Consider the following 21122-nt stretch of genomic DNA (forward strand, 5'->3'; position numbering starts at 1 on the left):
AAATTCTGTTCCTGCTCTGAACTTTTTCTGAGTTATTGTAACTTCTTGAGTTAGCAAAATTAGGCTGGAAATCTTGTAAGAGGCAGCACAGTTGCAAACTTTCTGGTACTTTCTCCTCTGATCAGGCTGTAATCATACTTTTGTTTTGAAGTCCCAGCTGGAATTAAAGTGCGGAGATGTAAATATGAAAATTAATTGTAAAAAATGTAACCAAACTTTGTCAACTTTCAGAAGAGATTTTTGTTCTAGTTGGGCTCAAGTTTGTAATGAAGACTTATGTTGGTTCTTTCTGTGTCCAGATCAGTTCAGCCTGCTGTAAATACAAGTTTAACCTCAAACTATGGGTAAAAATACAAAATCCTAACTTGGATGGATTTGAGGGGCCAGTTCTCTGCAGTCATAAATGGGCATAGCTCTGATACAGTCAGTGGAGCTATGCTGATTTACATCAGCTGAAGATTTGGCCCTGTATTCTGAATACCACCCAGAAGGCAAGAATACCTTTGACATGGCAGCACACACCCATATTAGAAGAATGGCTCACACAGACTCCACATGATACCTCAGGCATCGGCTTCAGAAAGATACTTAAACAACAAAGCACACTTGTTTTAGTTTTTTTCAAGGTATAGATTTCATTTTACCTTGAGGAGCTTCTGTGAGCTGTAGTTACTTTTAAAGGGCATGGATTGACATAAGAAAAACAAAATCTTTAAACTGATACTATCCTTTGTGAGAGGTTAAAGTGAAGAAAGGGAGGTGGATGGGGCCTTTCTCCTTGACATTTCTGTATCACTGTGCTTTCTTTAGTTTAAGAAGAAAGGCGAGTATTAAAGTATGCTACAGCAATGGGAAAAAGCTACTGTATAACCTGACTGTGGGTCATTCAAGAGTATGTCTATAAATACTTTAAAAAGGTAAACCCATTTGTAATGTTTGGCTTCATCATCCTTACTTTACAGTACAAGTCTTTGTTCATTTATTTGCTTGTTCTTGTGTTCCTTTTAACTTTTTACCAAGGATTTCAGAGAACTGTGGCAATTGCAGACTCCAACTATAACTGGTTCTATGGGCCAGAGAGCCAGTTGGTGTTTCTAGACAAATTTGTCATGCGCAACGGCAGTGGGAATTGGTTGGCAGATCAGATCAGAAGGAATCGAGTGGCAGAAGGCCCCGGGACTCCATCCAAAGGGCAGCGGTGGTGCACTCTTCACACTGAATTTCTCTGGTATGAAACAGAATGAGTAGGCTTCAAAGAAACATGGCAGCTGCTTGGCATTAATCAAAAGCCATTAACTTCCGTTTTGTAATGAACTGTACAAATTGATGTTATGCTGGTCATATACCTGTGTCTAGTCGAAAAGAGACTCAGAACTTCTTCAAGCCATATAATATATAGACGCATACAACACAGGTCTTGTACAGAACTTGTTTTCCATCTGTTTGTTGGCAATGCTTTTAGTTGCATTGTTGTAGATAACCATTTTCAAAGAGAGTGAAATTCTTGTACCAAAGTTCCCACATGAGTTCTTTAACAAAAAAACAAAAAATTCTTCCACTCATGTTACGGCTTATTGTGTGCTTTGGTAGTTAGTTACAAACCCATTGAAAACCCAGTTCCTTCTTTTAAATGCAATTTAAATGTAAATTTCAATGCTTAAAGAAAGAGAGAAACATAGATTCTTTTAAAAATGGTACATACATTAGCATGTAAGCAATGTTAAAATGGAAAAAAAAATCTGGAACAGGATTTGAGCCACATTTTCCACATAACTTACAACTCAGCCCTAATTTGTAAAACTAGATCATTCCACTGCAGACAAGAAATGAAAATCTTTTAGGGCCTTTAATACATCCAGTTCTTGCTGGTCAATAGTGTGTGTATATATCCAGCGTTTAAACTGGCATCATGTTTTTCCCTCACAGTGGCTCAACGTGTATTTCATGCATATGTTTTTGTAATTAAGATATGTACATTGAGAAAATTCATGGCTTGTTGGCTCCCTCTGGGTGCTGTGCTAGTTATATATTTAGTGCAAGCTCCCTTTCTCCTCCTCATGCACCCCTAGCAAGTCTTTAGTTAAAAGAGACTCCTTCCCCTGGGAAGATACCTTAACATTCAGGAGTAGGATGTTTCAGTGGATTTGAGTCACAGAAATAAGCCCTAAATGTCCTGGAACTTGACTACTTGAAAGAGTCCCACTCTTCTTGTGCCATAGTGCTTCTATTGCAGTCAGCAGAGGCACTTGCATTGAAGTCTCCTGGATTTAATAAAGAAAGGGGATCGTTGTAGAGCATTCTCCACGAGGTGTCATTGGCTGTGGAACAAGCTTTCACCTTTGGTCAAAATCACCGAGAGTTGTTGTCCTACCAGATATATTCCAAGGCCTGTCTTTGTGCCAGGGCCTGAAGGGGGTAGCCATTAATTAGAGAGATGTATTCTGATGAGGAAAGACTTTTTCATCTGGTTGTGTTAGAGATGGAGTTCTTGCTAGGGGATTGATGCTGGTTTTGTTTGTTTTGTTCCTTTAAATAATGCCTGAAATAGTATGTAGCTGCTCATATTAAATAGAAGGAAATAAAAAAATAATTAATCTTATTTAGGTACGATTTCTTTTTAAACTGAAGTGTATTACTTTAGTTTATATACCTACTGTCTTACAAGTTTGTCTTTTGGCTTGGCAGAGGATAAGATCATTTAAAAAAAAACTGGGGGATTATAATTTATTTTCAGTTTATTTCTAATCCTTTTGAAGAGTTCAGACTCTCCATATGCTTCCTTTCCTGGGAAGTCTGGAAATTACACCTTGTGCATGATAGGAATTGAGTTTCTTGTAATTGAGTAGACAGTATATGAGGGGGCACACTCTTCTGAGAGCCTCCTGTCATTTGAGTGCAAACCTGAACTCTCTTTTTTCTGTCAGCTGTCGCCCTCATCAGGCAGGTCTTCACTGGCTCAGCCTCTGGCTAAGTCACACACAGTTTAAAACAAATGAACCCTTTTCAAGGTGAAAAAGGGCCTGTCACTGTGCCCTTGTCAGTTTCTGCAGCCCTGCCTCTGGGCTCAGTTCTCAGCCCCTTCTGGGCTAGCTTTAAGTCTGTGTCTGTTCTGGGATAGAGCAGTAACCCCAGGGCTTTCTCCCTGGAAACACTTTGCCTTTGATGGTTCTTATTGCCCCACCTCTTCAGCTGTGTCACTCCTTCAAGTCCAATCCCTTCCCAGGATAACAAAAAGTTCAACAAAATGCTTAATTATTTTCAGTGTCTTCAGCCCCATGTGCGGGCGCCTGTTTAAATTCCAGCCCTTTGTTTGGGTTCCAGAACTAAACTGGCCCCTTCCTCGGGCTTTGCCAACTTTGCCTTTGGCCTGTGGGGGGGGTCCTGGGCCTACCCCCTACTCCGGGTCCCAACCCAGGGACCCTACAAATAGCAGCCACGTCCTGCTTCCTTTAATAGTTGCTGCTGCTGCATTCCCTGGGCTGCTTCCCGCTCTGTCCCATCACCTTTATTACCTGCGGGTTATGGTCCTTGCATTCTCTGTCTGTTCCCTGCCTGAGCAGGGTCTTTCCCAGGTCTCCTCACCTGGAGAGTTTCACAGCCCTCCAGTCCTTCCTCACTCAACCAGCAACTGGACTGCTCAGGCCCGGTGGCTCCTTTTAACTAAGACAGCTGTGCTCTGATGCGAGTGTAAACTCTTATCTGCAGACTAGCATTAAATTAGTTATTAAAATTAAGAGGACTGCAGTTTGACATGGTGGGGAAGATGAGTATGTTCCAGTGACCCTGAGAGCTATATCAGTAGGAATTTAACTCCTAGTAGGGCTACCCAAGCCAGACAGTTCAAAGGATAGGGACCAAATGAAAAGATATGCAGTCCACTTTTTCTCCAGGCTGGAGCCAACAACCTATCCTTGTAAAAATGTTACACTGTAGACAATTCTTTCTTTTAAATATTGCAAAATATCTTGAGTTTTGAATAGGTGCTGGAAAATCAAAATAAAATAATTCTAATTTTAATGTTTAAGTGTAAAACCATGTTCTTTGTCTTTTGGCAGGTATGATGCAAGCTTGCACTCCGTACCTCCACCGGATTACGGTATTCCAAAGCTGCATTATTTTGAGGACTGGGGAGTTGTAACATATGGAAGTGCATTGCCAGCTGAAATCAACAGGCCCTTCCTCTCCTTCAAATCTGGAAAACTGGGAGGTCGTGCAATATATGATATTGTTCATAAGAATAAGTACAAAGAGTGGATCAAAGGGTGGAGGAACTTCAATGCTGGCCATGAGCACCCTGATCAGAACTCCTTTACCTTTGCTCCCAATGGTGTACCTTTCATAACAGAAGCCTTGTATGGGCCAAAGTATACCTTCTTAAACAATGTGTTGATGTTTTCTCCAGCTGTGTCAAAGAGCTGCTTCTCTCCATGGGAAGGGCAGGTTACAGAGGACTGTTCATCAAAGTGGTTGAAATACAAACATGACCTGGCTGCAGACTGCCAGGGGAGAGTAGTCGCCGCTATGGAGAGAAATGGAGTGGTTTTTATCAGGGGAGAAGGAGTGGGTGCTTACAACCCAAAACTGAAGTTGAAAAACTTCCAAAGAAACCTTCTACTTCTGCATCCCCAGCTTTTGTTGCTTGTGGACCTAATTCATCTTGAAAATGATAGCCCCCTGGAGGTAGCCACCAGCTTCTTCCACAATGTGGATGTGCCTTTTGAAGAGACTGTTATTGATGATGTCCATGGGGCTTTTATTAGGCATCAAGATGGGATATATAAGATGTACTGGATGGATGACACTGGCTACAGTGAGAAGGCTACTGTTGCCTCAAAAATGTATCCCCGGGGCTACCCATATAATGGAACAAACTATGTGAATGTTACAACCCACCTGCGGAACCCAATCACCAGAGCAGTTTACCTCTTCATAGGACCTTCCGTAGATGTCCAAAGCTTCAATGTCCATGGAGATTCTCAGCAACTGGATGTCTTCATAGCCACCAGTGAGCATGCCTATGCCGTTTACCTGTGGACTGGTGAGGATGGAGGCCATTCTGTCTTTGCACACATTATTGCAGATCGCCAAAAAATTCTATTTGACCAAACCTCTACCATAAGGAACTCTGCTGTATCAGAGGTGAAAGATTATGTTCAGATTGTGGAGCAGAATCTTCAGCATTTCAAACCTGTCTTCCAGCAGCTTGAGAAACAGATTCTGTCCCGTGTGCGGAACACAGATAGCTTTAGAAAGACTGCTGAACGCCTGCTGAGATTTTCAGATAAGAGACAGACGGAAGAAGCCATTGATAGGTTATTTGCTATCTCCCAGCAGCAGCAACAGCAGCAAGGCAGGGCAAAGAAAAGCAAAAAGGTAGCCAAAGGCTACAAGTTTGTCGATGCCGTTCCTGACATCTTTGCACAAATTGAAGTAAATGAAAGAAAAGTGCGACAGAAGGCACAGACTCTGGCACAAAAAGAGTTACCAGTAGATGAAGATGAGGAAATGAAAGACCTTTTAGATTTTGCAGATATTACTTATGTGAAGCACAAAAATGGTGCATCAATCAAAGGCCAATCTGGCCTGGAACAAATGGTGAGCACTGCTCGAAGCAGTGCTCCATTGATATCGGCTTCTTATACCCGCCTCTTCCTAATTCTAAACATTGTTATATTCTTTGTCATGTTGGCAATGCAGCTGACCTATTTCCAAAAGGCCAAGAGCCTACATGGTCAAAGATGGCTTTATGCAATACTTTTAGCTGACAGCTGTGTATTATTGTGGCTGTATTCTTCTTGTTCCCAGTCACAATGTTAGCAAAAGATCATGTACTGCTTGACCTGTTTATGGTCATATCAGTCTATGCAAAAGAATTAACCCTAATAGGGCCATAGTTTGTTTTTTCCTTTTCTGAAACATTCCAGGAAACAGCTAAGGGAAGGTTGATTTCACCCCATGAGGGAAGAGGGGAAAATAATGCATTTTTGAGAGACCTAAGTGTTCTTCATCTGTGCTTTGGTTGCGTTTGACATCTGAAGAATATTATGCTTTGTTCATTAAAGCACAGTCTGTGAAACTGTAATTAATTTCTACCAAAAAAAAAAAAGAGCCTTCTTTAAGGGGTGATTTGTTTCCTAAGATCCTTGATTTTATACACAATTGTTTTTGCATAGTATTACTTTCAGGCTTCTAAAGATGCCTATGACAGGTAGGTAGGAAATGGTTTTCCTGCTCCATGAAACTGTTTGAGATATCAAAAAAAGTTCCTGTTCCAAATTGGGACATAAAATGACCAAACCTTGAAAATATCCATGTATCAAAAATCCACACACCCCCCCAAATTTGGGGTTTGAAAATGTAGAAACAGGACATTTTGACCATTTCATAACATTTTTTCCCCAAAATTTTTCAAGTTGAGATTTGTTGAACTTTCAAGAGAGATTTGAAGAAACCAACTCTGTTTCACAAACAATTTAGGTTTTGATGAATCATCATTTTTCAGTGGAAAAAAGGTATTAAAAATTCTCAACCAGCTCTAATGCCTATAGACATAACCTTACAACAGAGTGATTCAAATTTAAAGGGCATAGGAAAGATTAACAAGTTACAGTCGGAGGCAAATAAGAAGCAAACTTTATTATTTCTCATTATGAGAAATCCCCTTCCCATTCGCCAAACCAGATGAAAACTGGAAGATGAACCCTGATATGATCTGCTTTTGATTTTACAGGGTAACATTTCCCAAACATGTTCATATGTGGAGCACATCTCAATAGGGAAATTGACTCCTATAGGTCCTCTTCTTCTGTTTGCAATTGCAAAAAACCACTTCCATCACCACCACCACCCTGTGGCAATCCCAGCAATTGCTTATGTGGAAAAGCTGTGTTAAGAAAGTATTTGATGGGGGGGCGGTGGGGGGCAGGTTAGCTCTCAGGGTGATTATATAGTTGGAAACAAAGAAGAGCCAGAACCATGTGACCAGCCAGTTCTTCACTGACCACCAGCTAGTGCTCTGCAAATCATTGGAGGCACATGGATCATTAATTTGGCCATCATTGATATGGGGAATACTGTGGCTTTTGACAATGAGTTTGACACCTGCATTAATTAAACTGAATTTAAAAAATCATAAATGTCTGTGAGGTTTTCAGTATGGAGAGGCTATAGAACTGGTGTATATTACTGTATGTCTTTAAAAAACAGAAAAGCATTTCTTCTCATACATTTTGTTAAATGAACAAATCATAATTGTTTCTTATGCATAGATTTTTTTTCTTTGTTGACTGGAATATTTTCCGTGATAATTTAAACAATTCAGTGGTGTTCATTAGCTCCTAATTCACAACATATAATATTGAGGGATGGTTCTCTCGAATTTCATCACTTGGGCCCTTGATATTGATGTTTTTTCTTCAAATGGTTCTGGCCAAGGGTGGGGACCTTTTCATGAAATAAAAATATACAGCTGAATATCTTAAATTAATGGCCTAGGATGCAAACTAACACTTTATAAGATCTAGAAAATGTATAACAACACTTACCATTTAATTTCAGTTTCCTATACTGAGGCAAATTCTGCTCATGTACAGAAACCAGAAGTCTCTTGAAGAGCAGCAAAATAAATTGTCACCCAACATTATTCTTCATAACTATGCATATTGCTTTCTTCTGAGTTGGATTATAAATTGGTCCAATAATAGGGTGTTGAAGCAGCTGGTAACATTCGATAGATCAATAAAAGTGCTTAAAAATGGCATGTGATTTTCTGCTCAATGAAAATTTGTTTATTTCTGCATTTTACATTGAACAAATTTAAAAGAGGGGCAGAAACAGTTGTTGGGTTGTTTTTATTTTCCTAGAGACTGTTGATTAATTTTTAACTCTTGTGTAATATTAATGGTCATTAAATGTTGAATCTTCAGGCAAATGTGTGTTTTCTGTTTCTTAGTTACTTGGGGTTCAGTTTTGCTCTCTAGATACATTACTTGGTGGAAGCAAGGGAAGGGTTCCTGTTCTGCTTGGCCTTTGGGCACTGTGCCCCCTGCACACCCATGTAAGTACTAGACACAATCTGGCCATTGTTTTATTGAAATGAGATCGGATTTAGAGAGTAGTACAGAAATCCAATGGGCAGAGTTTGTATTTCCTGAGCCGTTACAGAATGTGCTTCGTGACCCCTATCAAGAGGTCAGTAAAAGCTGGAGAGAGCATGTATGTGTTTATATGTAAGCATACAGTAGAACCTCAGAGTTACAAACATCTTGGGAATGGAGGCTGTTCACAACTCTGAAATGTTTGTTACTCTGAGCAAAACGTTATGGTTGTTCTTTCAAAAATGTACAACTGAACATTGACTTAATACAGCTTTGAAACTTTACTATGCAGACAAAAAATGCTGCTTTTAACCATCGTAATTTAAATGAAACAAGCACAGAAACAGTTTCCTTACCTTGTCAAGTCTTTTTTTAAAATTTTCCTTTATATTTTTAGTAGTTTATGTTTAACAGAATACTGTACTGTACTTGGTTTGGGCTTTTGTCTCTGCTGCTACCTGATTCCAAATGAGGTGTGTGGTTGACTGGTCAGTTCATCAACATGGCTGTTGTTTTCTGATAGACTGGACTCTACTTAAAACTGATGTGAATTGTTCACACAGAAGCCAGTTTCCCAAACCAAGCTGACTTTATATATGGCTTCAGTTATCTCTTCGACACATAGAAAATGTTTGTTCTGGCCATTTTTCAGACATTTACCTCCTCCAGTGTCCCAATCCCTTCACACAACTGTGCTGTAACTATCCTAAAATTTCCCAGGGGGATCTGTTGTAGTCATTTCAAGTGTTTGTGATAGTTGGAAAAGAGGGGTGGTATAAGGGCAATTTTCTTTTTTTAGCACACAGCTTGGGTCAGTGTTAGTCACTGAATTAGGGAGTGGGGCTCTTTCTAATCCTTGTCGCATTAGTATGAAATACCACAGAGATCCCACAGGAGGGTCCTGTAAGTCCGCAGCAGCATCAGTGGCCATCTTCCTGGTTCCACCTAGACTTTTCGTGATGGACAATGTTTAGTGTTACTTTTTTCATTTCTTTTAATCATTATTTGGTCTTAAGTAAGCAAAGATTTGTCTTGTTTCCGACAACACTGAAAACCAAGCTGAAATATGTCTGCACATGCTATTCTGTTTAATTGCTTCTTGTAAATGTGTAAAACCTTATATTTTTCTCTGTTCTCTAAGGCCCCAGTGAATTCATGTATACATGAATCCATATTCTCTCTGATTTTATGTATGAGAGAAATGCAAGAAGCATGAAAGTAATTAACATGGCCTAAACTCCATATTCTATCTGATTTTACATATGAAAGGGATGCGAGTAGCAGGAAATTAATTAACATGGCCCAAATTCTGTGAGAGGAATGAAGGAAATGACTGTGGTATTGTTCTTCTCTTCTTCTGACCCCAACAAATTGCATGTTTGGAGTTTCATGGGGTTTGGGCTTATAACTGGCCAAAAGGAAAATTATTTATTTTCCTTTTCCCAGCGAGCTCACATTACCAATTATTTCCACAGGTTTCTTCTGTGCACAGTTCCAGTTCCGTAAGGGAAAGAAACGAAGGCAAGGAGGCATGGTAGCATGACTCCAAGTATATGTGCCTTGAGAATGCCCCAAAATCTGCTGGAAGGATTGGGTGAAATTCTGTGGCTTGTGTTATCTAGGAGGTCAGACTAGATGATCATAGTGGCCCCTTCTGGCATTAGACTCTATGAAATTGGTAAACTCCTTTTCAGTTCGGATGTAAGCTTTTAACTTGTGACAGTAGAATTTGAGCTCAGATCTCCACAATTGAAAAGCTAAGTGGATGAATTCACTGAGTTAACTAGTCTTTTCTTCTACCTGGTCAACATGTCGGTGTGCATACGCACCCTGACCCACTTTTATGCTGTGAAGAGAGTAATGGCAGATTACTTCAAGTGACAAACTGTTAGGTGAGTACAAGGTGTATGTGTGAGGTTACATATGCCCCTGGTGTTGTTCTGTTGCTGCATTTCCATGGTGTGTAGTAGAACTAGATAAATTCATGGAGGATAGGTTCATCAATGGCTATTAGCCAGGATAGTGTCCCTAGCCTCTGTTTGTCAGAAGCTGGGAATGAGCGACAGGGGATGGGTGACTTGATGATTACCTGTTATGTTCATTTCCTTTGGGGCACCTGGCATTGGCCACTGTCGGAAGACGAGATGGACCTTTGGTCTGACCCAGTATGACCATTCTTATGTGTACTTCATTTCTGCACCTAAGTGTATGGCAGCCTGCCCAGAGCTTCATGCTTACACAGGGAAGCAGCACTCATTTTGCTTAATGCAGTTTTCTGAAAGTTTCTGTTGAAAATCACTGGGAAATTGTCCAGCATTTGAAATCAAAGCTTTACAGTGTTAAATTATAAGTGTGACTCTAATGACCTGATTTTCCTGTCCTTATGCCGGTGGAACTTCAGTGATTTCAATGGCATTACTCCCGACTTACCCAGAGATAAGTGAGAGGGGGAAATCAGGCCCTGAGAGCATCGGGCTGTTGCAGCTGTCTCTCAATATTGTGTCCTGAGTCGCATGTGGAATCCAGAAAGTGACTTGTGAGGAACTAATTTTCCCTCTTTTCATGTAGAGGGCCCCTTGAGAGGATGTCATTTCACACTCTGTTTAAGAGAATAAAGGACTGAGGCCTGTTTTATGTGACAGATTTAATGTTTATTAAACTATAATTGATCCCCCTCACCCTCCAAGAAAGCCTCCATGAATACTGGTAGTTTGTTTCACAACTGCTCACAGAGAAATACCATATTAAAAAGCAAAGAGAAAGAGAGAGAGTTCCTTTAATGCTGCAGAGCAGGACTGAGTCGAGAGGTTCCAGGGAACATACAACAACCATTTTTTAGCATAGTAAAATAGACATGACTGGCACCTTCCTGAAAGTCAGTCTTCCTCCTGTAGCTGTCTGCCCCATTGTTGAGTGCTTAATGGTAGACTGACAGTCATTCATGGTTTGTACACTGTAATTATCCTTTTTTCTCCATTTTTGCTGTCATTGTGGGGTATAAATCCTATAGAGCCTTGAGTACTCAGAGAAAGACCAAAACCAGCTTAAAAGCTGCAGAGCCACTGTGTGAGGAGACCAAATCAGTGGTGACCCCAGTAGGCAACACTGAGATCTACAGTGAAACAGAAGGAGGTGAGTGAGATGTGTGTGTTGGAATATAGGATGGGCCAGGCAGTATTTATATGCCCATACTCAGCAGTGGCTGGATGCAGTCCAGCTGTGCAGATACTGCAAGCCCTACTTCCAAGTAGTTCATGTGGGCACAGCACTTTTATTCCTATGCCTGGAATGCCTTCCCTCATCCAATATAACATGCAGCTTACTCTCCTCCTTCGAACTCTTCCCTCAAAGCATACCTTTCATCACAGTTCCCTAAATAGCAATTTTCAACTTCCCGTCAATCTATTACTTAAAAATCACTAGGAAAAAAGCAATAAATCTTGGAATTAGTTTATAGCACCATCCAACTAACTCCAGAACATTATTCCATGTCCTCTTTGCACCATTCCCCTATGATTCTTATTTCCCTCAGGATCCTGTCTTGTGTGATCATCTTATTTTGTACGCTCTTGCAGGCAGGGATTGGTAAATCCTGAAATCCTTGTCCCATTGAAGTCGATGGGAGTTTAGACGTTGATTTTAATGGGGCCAGGATTTCACCCCGTCTCTGTACTTGCTATCTAAGGTGAACACCACTGTATACAAATACAGTATATATAAATGTTAAATATTACGTGGGCTTTACTAGTGGACTCAGAATTTGTTCCTAGGGTATTAGAATATTATTTCAGAACAAATTTCTCATGTCCACATTTTTCCTCAGGCTGGTCCTTTTTTTTCTTTCTTTCATAAATGATCGAAAATTCAGTGTAAAATGGATCAATGGGTGAAATAGTTTGTTAGAACAAAACTATTTGTTAATAATGTACAATCTACTCTTAGTTTGGATAGCCTCTTTGTTGGGACACTACTCAGAGAACTGATTTGGCTTAACCATATTGAATGGCAGTGCTTACTGCTTACTTTGTATGATATTCGCATCAATTCTGTTGAAAGAGGGCCAACAATTTAAATACACTTAGCCATGGATTAAATAGATGTGAAATTGAAATTTCCTGCCTTTTAATACAGAAATGGCTGGTAGCTGGGATGTCTCAAGCAAGAGGAATCTACAGGGTCAATAGGGTAGTTTTAATGTCGTTTTTCTTCAGTGTTTCTTTGAGACTTAGTATCATATTTATTTGTCATGAAGCCCTTGCATCCTTCAGCCTTCTAACTGGATTAATCTATTTGTGTCTCCATTCAAGCCAAGAAACTGCTAACCACAAAAAAGGTGTTGTGAGTTCACTAAGTAGAATTTTGGCCATTCCTTGGGAGCCTAGTAAAAACCAGAGCTATGGCCCTAAAGAAAGTAATTTGATGGTCAAAAAGTATACAAAACCACTCTGGGCAGTTTGAGATGAGGGAAGCAACAGGTTTCCTTTTCCAGAAGTGCATTAGCTCAGAAAGAACCCGTGAGATTTTGTACAGTTCTCTGTGAATAGATACACCTATTTTACTGTCTGCCAGTGCCTTAGCAATAAATACCCTTCATTTTACAGCCCAGTCAATTGGATGATCACAGCTGCTCTGAAAGAGTACTATTTTCTTAAGATGTTTAAACAGAACTTTTGGTATTAAAAATCAGCAGGGAATGGATAGAAATTTTACAGGTGTTTGCTTGCTCCTAATCAAGAGAATGTCTGTCTTAAGAACCATGAAAATGTGAGCACTCATTTGCAAGCTAGTTTTTGTCTAGCCCAGTCCTATTTCCACTGAGGTTAATAGGGGCTGACATCGGTAGGAGCAATACTGACATCAGGAGGAGAAGAATTGGGGCCAAAGTATAAAGATTTGGTTCCCTCGTGTCTAATTCATTATGGCTTACCATTGATTTTAGTGACATTCTTCATCTGTCATTGCAGACTATATCTCACTTACCTGGATTAACAGAGATAATGAATTTATATTGTATATTCTGTACTTCTGTAATAAGACTATTATGGGTTTAATTTTGTAATCCTTTTACCTGCACTCTATATGATGCCAACCCTCATTAACTCCATGGGTAAATATGTATGCGTTTAGTATTTTCTCCAAATTTAACCTTGACAAGTTTTTAGCATGTAAGCGTGTTGTTTTTAAATCCAGTTACTGACCATTTTCACTCCATTTTCCTGTTATTTTACAGGGCCGTCCGGGTTCAGCATTGTTTTAGGGGGCAGAGAAATCTGGTGCTGAGACCACGAACAGAATCTGGGTTTCTTCCTTGCCCTGGCCCTTACTTGCATGATCTGGGTATGTCACATAAAGAGTTGTGCCTCTTTTTCCCTATCTGTAAAACGAGGATAATACCCAACCCAGAATATTGTGAAAACTAATGAATGCTTGTGAAACACTTTTTGAGATCCTCAGATGGAATTGCAAATGCTCCATGTTTTCAATTATTTATGTATTCTTTATGCAATAATATCTGGACATTATAGAACTGAGGTAGAAAAAGACTTGGAGCCTTAGAAAGACACCACCCAACTTAGTCTAGGCAATTTTTTAAAATGAATTAAGAATACTTTCCAGTGCAATACCTGTCCCTGAAGCTCTGCTAACTATTTTTGATTAATATATTTTCATCTTTTTTAAAAATGATTTTCTCTACCCCAATCACTGTGTCTAATGCCAGGCGAAACGGACCGACTGACTACCTATATGGGGGAAATAATGGAATTGCACACAAAGTGCTTTCAAATAAACAAAGTAAACAAAATTATCTGGTCTTTTTTTTAATCTCTTTCAGTTCTAGTAATCTTAGGTTTCTCCTAAAAATGTCTCCAATATAAACCTTCCTTGCGAGATTCCCCGCACCTATACATCAGATTTTAAAAATCAGTGTAAACATGAAGCTATCATCTGGAGTTCATTTTAAAATACAATCAGCTTCAGAGCTCAAATGGAATTATTTTTCTTTTCTGTACATATGAAAAAAAATCCTTTACATTTTTCAATACTTTCATTTGACAAAATAAAGAGTATTTTTAGAAGGCATGCAAGCATTTCAGGGGCATGGGGACCCAGTGGGTTAGCCCATTACCTATTGATTTCTGAATCCCAATGTTCAAATCCTGGTTTAGATTAGAACTGAACCTCAGTTTGTTGCTCTCATGCTGGTCTCTGTTTATCTTAACACAAGCCAGACAAAGCCATCACAAATTTGACACAATTCACCATGAATGGTGTATGCCTGGAATAACAAGTTATTGCAAGCAAGGAATGAGACACATTGGTAAAATGATGTGAGGAAGCATGGACAGGGGCCTGCCTTAAGCAAGGGACATTTCTCTGCAGTGAGTATTAAATTCACTTACATGAGTCTAAAAACAGCTGTAAACATCCTTAGCGCTCACCATAATTAAATTAAAAAAGGTGAATGCACACTATGCAAGTAGAAATATATATTCAAATGGACTTAAATTGTGCTTATGTAAGTAGGCTAATCCAGTGGGAAGGGGGCTGAAAGATTTGTGGTAATGTCCAGTCACCCGCATTTCCTTCGACAAACTAGAACTTCCCGGTTAAGTTATCTTTGTCCCTAGGTTTACTCTAGAAAGCTGCTGCTGCTAATTTACTTTTACTGACAAAGGTGTATGTAATTTTTTCCAGGAGAATTTCAGTTAGGAGTTTCTTCCATGCGGTTAAATGTCAGATCTGTAAGTCTTCTAAACTTGTCAAGTAGAAATGACTGACATCTGTACGCACCCCTTCAAGGGCAACTCTAAATGCTTCATTTATGGTCATTGGGGTAGATCCAAGGGTAGTGGTTTTCCTCTTTGTGTTTTAAAGACCAACTGAGAGGCTTTCAGATGTCTTCTTTGTGCTTTACAGTAGATATATATTAGTTTAATGAAACATGGGGAACCAGAGAGAAATATTACATGTATTTCAAATGAGTCAGAACCTTACCCTTTAGCCAAAAGAGTAGCTTTTACATCAAAGGAACAAGAATTTGCTCATAATTAACCCACAGCCACTACTGAATGCATCTGAAGAAGTGAGCTGTAGCCCACGAAAGCTTATGCTGAAATAAATTTGTTAGTCTCTAAGGTGCCACACGTATTCCTGTTCTTTTTGTGGATACAGACTAACACGGCTGCTACTCTGAAACCATTCATGAGACTGTGTTTCTTCCAGGTTTCCCCAGCACTGGTGGGCAGCTTTCACACTTGAGGATTTTAGAACGTCTTTAGGGGCTCCCTTACTGCTGAGGTGAGGAAGATGAAGCTTTATGAAGCTGAAGCTCCATACTCTCCTGCATCTTGGTCTGGACATTGGGATTATAATGGGGGCTATAAACCAGGCTGGATTGTTAGTACTAATTAACATTAATGTTTGAGTGAAAGATCTTTCTGCCAACACGTTCATGTAAAAAAATTGTCAGGGACTGAAAGCTTTTTCTGAGGCACAGAAGGTTTGACTGTCAGAAGCTGGGGCTGAACGACAGGTGATGGATCACTCGAAAATTGCCCTGTTCTGTTAATTCCCTCTGAAGCATCTGGCACTAGCCACTCTTGGATGACCTCATACTGGGTTAGATTGGTCTGACCCCGTATGGCCTTTCTTGTGTAAAGAAAGTTCAAATGTTTGCAATCTGATAAACTTCCTCAATTTGGATTTTCTTTGTGTCTTTTCAGGGAGAAAACCAACTACTTTTGCCAGGGGCCAAAGACCTTCAAATCAAAACAGCAGCTGCGTGTTGGTTGCAGATTTATTAACACCCAGACTCTCCACATTAATTCACCAAGAAAAGGCAGAGGGTGAACTGACAATCATTTTTGTTTGTTTGAGCAGGTTTAGTATTTTCGAAGCCATTATTCGGGCTGAAGTTCACCCTTATGCAGAGAGCCATTACAAGGCATATGCAGACTTAAGTCCCATGTAAATTTTCAAAACTGAGCTTAAGTGAAATTTAAGTGGCCCACTACACAAGGGTGAATTTGACGCCTTTTCTTTTTGTGAGCAATATTACTTTTACTTTTTTGTTCTTCTTCTAGTGTATCTTCTCTTAGGCCCTGATTCTTCAAATCATCTCATACATGCATAACTTTATTCATACAAGCTGTCCCATTGAAGTTAACGCAGCTACTCACATGACTTAAGGTATGCAGGTAGGTAATTTTTTGAAGGATCAGAGTTAAAGCCGTTTCAATGGTTCTTACTTTAAGTAGTGAATTTCTGAACAAGAGGAAAGCACAGGACTGGAAACTGCAGGTGATTTTCAACTGCACTAAAGTTATGACATAATAACATAAACCAATCAAGAGAGGAGTGTAATATGAATATATTGAGCATGATGTTACAGTTGTAAGGATATCATGAGACAATCAAGATTTGATGTAACAAAGAGAAGAAAGTGATGTTATATGGCACATTCATAAAACCTTAGTATCCCTCCCCAATTCTAATCACATAGAAATAACTTGATTTTTTTCAAATACTCAGTGAATATTTTTCACAAGGACCTCAGTCATGTAGAAGACATTCAGAATCTCACAGACTTACATATGTCACCTGTGGAGTCGGTGTAGATCATACAGTAAATACCTTATAGTGTTGGTCCCTGTGGAACTACTGGACTCATTCCCCACCCTCCACTCCAGCTACTCTGCTGTTGTTGGAGCTGACTTGTGATGTTAGAAGAGCAACAGGAAAAGGGAAGGGAAGGGGGAAATCTGGTGGAATTACTTGCATAGTCAGATAACTGGTTTAGCACCCTTTATTTCCCTGTGAAAAGACAAGCTCGATTTTTGCAGAGCTGAGCTCTTGCTCACTGCTAAAACCTTCCTCCAGGCATACATTTTATTTTGTAAACACAATTCCTACCCAGTTCTGAAAATAAAAACTACTAATACACTTAATGCCATAAAATGCCAACAAATGTAAGATAGATATGCACAGTTATAGTGCTATTTCTCAGGCTGCTGCTCTGTTGAATATTAGTGTTCTTTAGCCACTGAGCTGCATGATACTTTCCAAACATGTAAGACAAGTGGTTCAATCATAAACTCAGAATAACTCCCTAGATTGCACTAGCTGGGGTTGTGGCCCCATAGGAGAGGTAAATCACCTGGATGGAAGGTGCAGTGGTACAAGCCACCTGTAACTCTTGCTCTGCTGGGGGACAAGAACCTGGCTGACTCAGGCCCATTGAAGACAATAGAAGTTTCGCATTGCTGTGAATGGAGGCAGGATATAGCCAGATCCCAGCCAGGAGATACAAAGATTCAGCAGGTCTTCTGAGCAGATTCCACCAACAGGGCTGTTATGGGCCACAAACAGATTTGAAAGCTACTTACCCCTGGAAGGAATCACTTCTCCATCAGGTAGTATAGATTGCAAGCTTTCTGCCTGAGGAAGCCAGTCTGGTTCTTTAGTCTGTGCCTATGCCTCCATTGCTTATCTGTAAAATGAGGGGAACACATCCTCACCTTGCACAGATGGCGTGAACATAAAATCCATCAGTGATTGTGAGGCTTTCAGATTCTATGTTGATGATGGCCATATTAGTACTACCTAGAATGAATGGACGGATGGTTTGAACTTGAAGTGAGCTGAAATAGGAATTGGGGATGGAGTGTGACTTGACCAGAGCAGTCAGCAAGAATAATAGATTTAATTACATCAAATATATCAATGTTTCCTCTGCTCTGACTGAAAATAACATTTTTTAAAGGTTTGCCGTGGTGTTGTAGCTGTGCAGGTCCCAGGACATTAGAGACACTTTTTTTTTTTTTTTACCAAAACAAATTGCCAGAATTTACAGAAATTTGAAAAATGTTGTGATCCCACCTAAGATTTGATCCTCTAAGATTTTCCAGTTTTACTTCCTGGAGTCGGATCTTAAACACCTTCTTGATTTGAAATTACTGGTATTTTTTTTTTATTTATAAAGGAAAAAAATTAAATGAAATTAGTTTTTGACTTTTCAATTTGCTCAAAATAGTTGATCTGAAACAATTTTTGTTTTCTGGAACTTCCAGAGAACTGAAAAATCCATTATTAGCACAGGTCTAGTCCCTTTGGGGTCTTGGTGGAAGCTGTTTATACTGTTAAAGTGAGGGCAGCTTTTACAACTGCTAATGCAAGGTCTAGCCTTAGTTCTTGCTGCACAGCAAGAACTGACTCAGAGCATGGCAGTTCCCCCTCTCTCCAGTAGAGTGACCAGATATCCCGATTTTATAGGGACAGTCCCAATTTTTGGGTCTTTTTCTTATATAGACTCCTATTACATCCCACCCCCTGTCCTGATTTTTCACATTTGCTATCTGGTCACCCAACTCTCCAACGAGAGTGGTCTCTCCACTTCTACCGTTACCGTATTTAGTGAAAATATGAGTTGTTGTTTTTTTTAATCTTTTTCACTAGAGAGCTCCCTTCTGCTTTTCCAGAAAACTTGGTCTTGAGATCATGTTTCTTTGTAGCTGTAAAAAAACTGCTGAAGTAGTGCCCTGAAATGGTGGTGTTAATCCCATGACCATAAATACTCCCCTTGCATGAATATTACTTGCTGTAGAAATTCGCTTTTTTTTAGACACCAAAGGTGTTAAATCTGTGCAACTGTATCTGTCACAGTGATGAAATATCTTTCAGTCTTCAAACAGTGATGCTTCCTGATTGTTGTGGGCTGCTGTACAAGTCTGAACAAGTCTCACAGAGTTTCCAGAAGTTCTCTGGCCAAACAAACAAACAAAATAGCGCTAATCAACACCCTTCACAGATGCTTCATGTCTGTCTTTAATGTAAATTCAATCATGACGGCGTGAAAATTGGGCTGAAGGAATAGCAAATACCAAAGAGGACAAAACCAAACTGCAGTGTCACCTGGGGAGATTAGAGCAGGAGAGACTGCAGATAATAAGGAGAGAGCCAATAACAATACATGCAAAGCCCTGTGACCGGAAAGAGCAGCTTCACCCATCACTTTGAAAGGTAGTGAATTTCACCTTGTCTGTTTTACACTGTTATCTAGCTGCTGCAGGGAAAGTGTAGAATTTGGATTGGTTTGCTAGTAGATTCTCTTGTGGATCATCTGTTTTAAGAAGTGGCTCATGAGATGAAAAATGTTGAGAGCTGCTTTAAACTAGCCCTATTCTTGAATTAAGGGGGAGGGCAGTTGATTCTCCCCATCACACTCCCCAGAAGCCTAGGGTGTTAGATGGAATTCGCTATGAAGAGATCCTGCTCCCCATAAAGTCAACTGCAAAACTAATTGTCTTCAATGGGAGTAGAAGCAAGTCCTGTGCTACTGTTATTCCCATCATTCCTGGCCCCCTCAAACACTCTTCCAGATATTCAGAGTTCTGGTTCCACCCTGCGCTGACAGTTACCTATACTTTAACATCGACTGTGGCGTAATAGCCCTTGTAAATGACGAGGAATTGGCCAACCCTGAGTAGGAAGGAAGAAACAGTATCTCTTATTAGGGGATTACTTTACGCACCAGTCACCCCCAGCTCCATAACACAGAAGTTAGCATACTGGCCTCCTAAACCACTGATCACAAATCTAAATCCCAGTAGCAGAGCCATAGCCAGCATGAATAAGGTCTGTGAGAAGATGTTGAGAAAGGCCTGTGATAGGCCCAAAAGAAGACGTGAAGGCTAATGACACCTCAAAGTAGGGCGACAAAACTATCATGTAAATACAGTGCATGGTCCAGAGCCAATTTACAGCAGCAGGTAAAGAATATGCTATTGGGTCAGGGGTTCCCTCTACAAATATGGGACCTCAATCCTCAGCTGTATTCTTCCCTGGGTGGGGATGAGAGATGCACTGTTTGCACCTCTCCATTTTTGAGGCTGCTCTGAACTATAGTCAGCCAGGAATGACCCAGAGGACCTGCTTGCTAGCTGGGAATTGCTGGAGTGCAGCAGCACGTCGGTCGTACTCCTTTCTTCTTAGGGTATGGCTACACTTGCAACTTCAAAGAGCTGCAGTGGGAACGCTCCCGCAGCAGCACTTTGAAGTGCGAGTGTGGTCGTGGTGCCAGCACTGGGAGAGAGCTCTCCTAGCGCTGCAGGTACTCCACCTCCCCGTGGGAATTAGCTTGCAGCTCTGGAAGCCGCAATCCCAGCGCTGCAGCACTGTTTACACTGGCGCTTTACAGCGCTGTAACTTGCTGCGCTCAGGGGTGTGTTTTTTCACACTCCTGAGCGAGAAAGTTGCAGCGCTGCAAAGTGCCAGTGTAGCCAAGGCCTTAGGAACAAGTTGAGCACACACTCTGTGCCAGGTCCTCAGCAGAGATCCAGCTGCTTTCTAGTGCTGTCACTTCGTAGAGGGAGCAGAGCAAGGCCCAAGACGGAGCCTAGTGTCTGATTGCTGAATTAAAAAATGAACATATATTTCGGCATGTATATTCCCAGAGTGCAGAAAAATATTCAGAAGTTCTAATGAACTTACATTTTAACCATTAAAAATTTCTGTCCATGCCAGGCTTTAGAATTCATTATATCTTATTCCCAAATAAAACACAGTCCTTTTACCGAGTGCAATTCCTACAAGAACATTTTCCCTAACTGTGCTTTTTTTGTTTAAAGGTGGTAATAGCTCCTGTTTTATTTAAACAATTTCTACAAACATAAGGAGAAATCCTAGTCCCACTAAAGTCACTGGAAGTTTTGCCATTGGCTTCAATGGAGCCAGGATTTTCCCTACATCATTTAAAAATTAGACAAGGTCAAAATTTGATTTTATTTTTGCTTCATGAAAAATAAATATAAAAACTGGGTTTTGTTTCGTTCAACATTTTTCACAATTTAATGGGGGGAGTGAAAGGGGGTTGTAACATTTCAAACCTGAGAAAACTAAAAAAAAAAAAAAGTGACAGTTTAAATTTCTTTGCCCAAACCACATTTGGGGGAGAGATAGCTCAGTGGATTGAGCATTGACCTGCTAAACCAAGAGTTGGGGGCCACTTAGGGATCTGGGGCAAAATGA

At 40.2% G+C, this 21122-nt stretch overlaps 1 protein-coding gene across 3 annotated transcripts in view; it reads left to right on the forward strand.

The window, feature by feature from the left end:
• The window catches only part of DSE (dermatan sulfate epimerase), a 49429-nt gene extending 43065 nt beyond the window's left edge, over window positions 1–6364 (forward strand). For all 3 annotated transcript variants that reach the window (XM_030556161.1, XM_030556162.1, XM_030556163.1), the window contains 2 exons: window positions 1021–1228; window positions 4056–6364. In XM_030556161.1, coding sequence (XP_030412021.1) covers window positions 1021–1228; window positions 4056–5817 — 1970 coding nt within the window. In that variant the 3' untranslated portion in view covers window positions 5818–6364. The remainder of the gene's footprint in view (window positions 1–1020; window positions 1229–4055) is intronic.
• Window positions 6365–21122: the final 14758 nt, after the last annotated feature.

Source organism: Gopherus evgoodei, chromosome 3, assembly GCF_007399415.2.
Source record: "Gopherus evgoodei ecotype Sinaloan lineage chromosome 3, rGopEvg1_v1.p, whole genome shotgun sequence".
NCBI classification, from domain to species: Eukaryota; Metazoa; Chordata; order Testudines; family Testudinidae; genus Gopherus; species Gopherus evgoodei.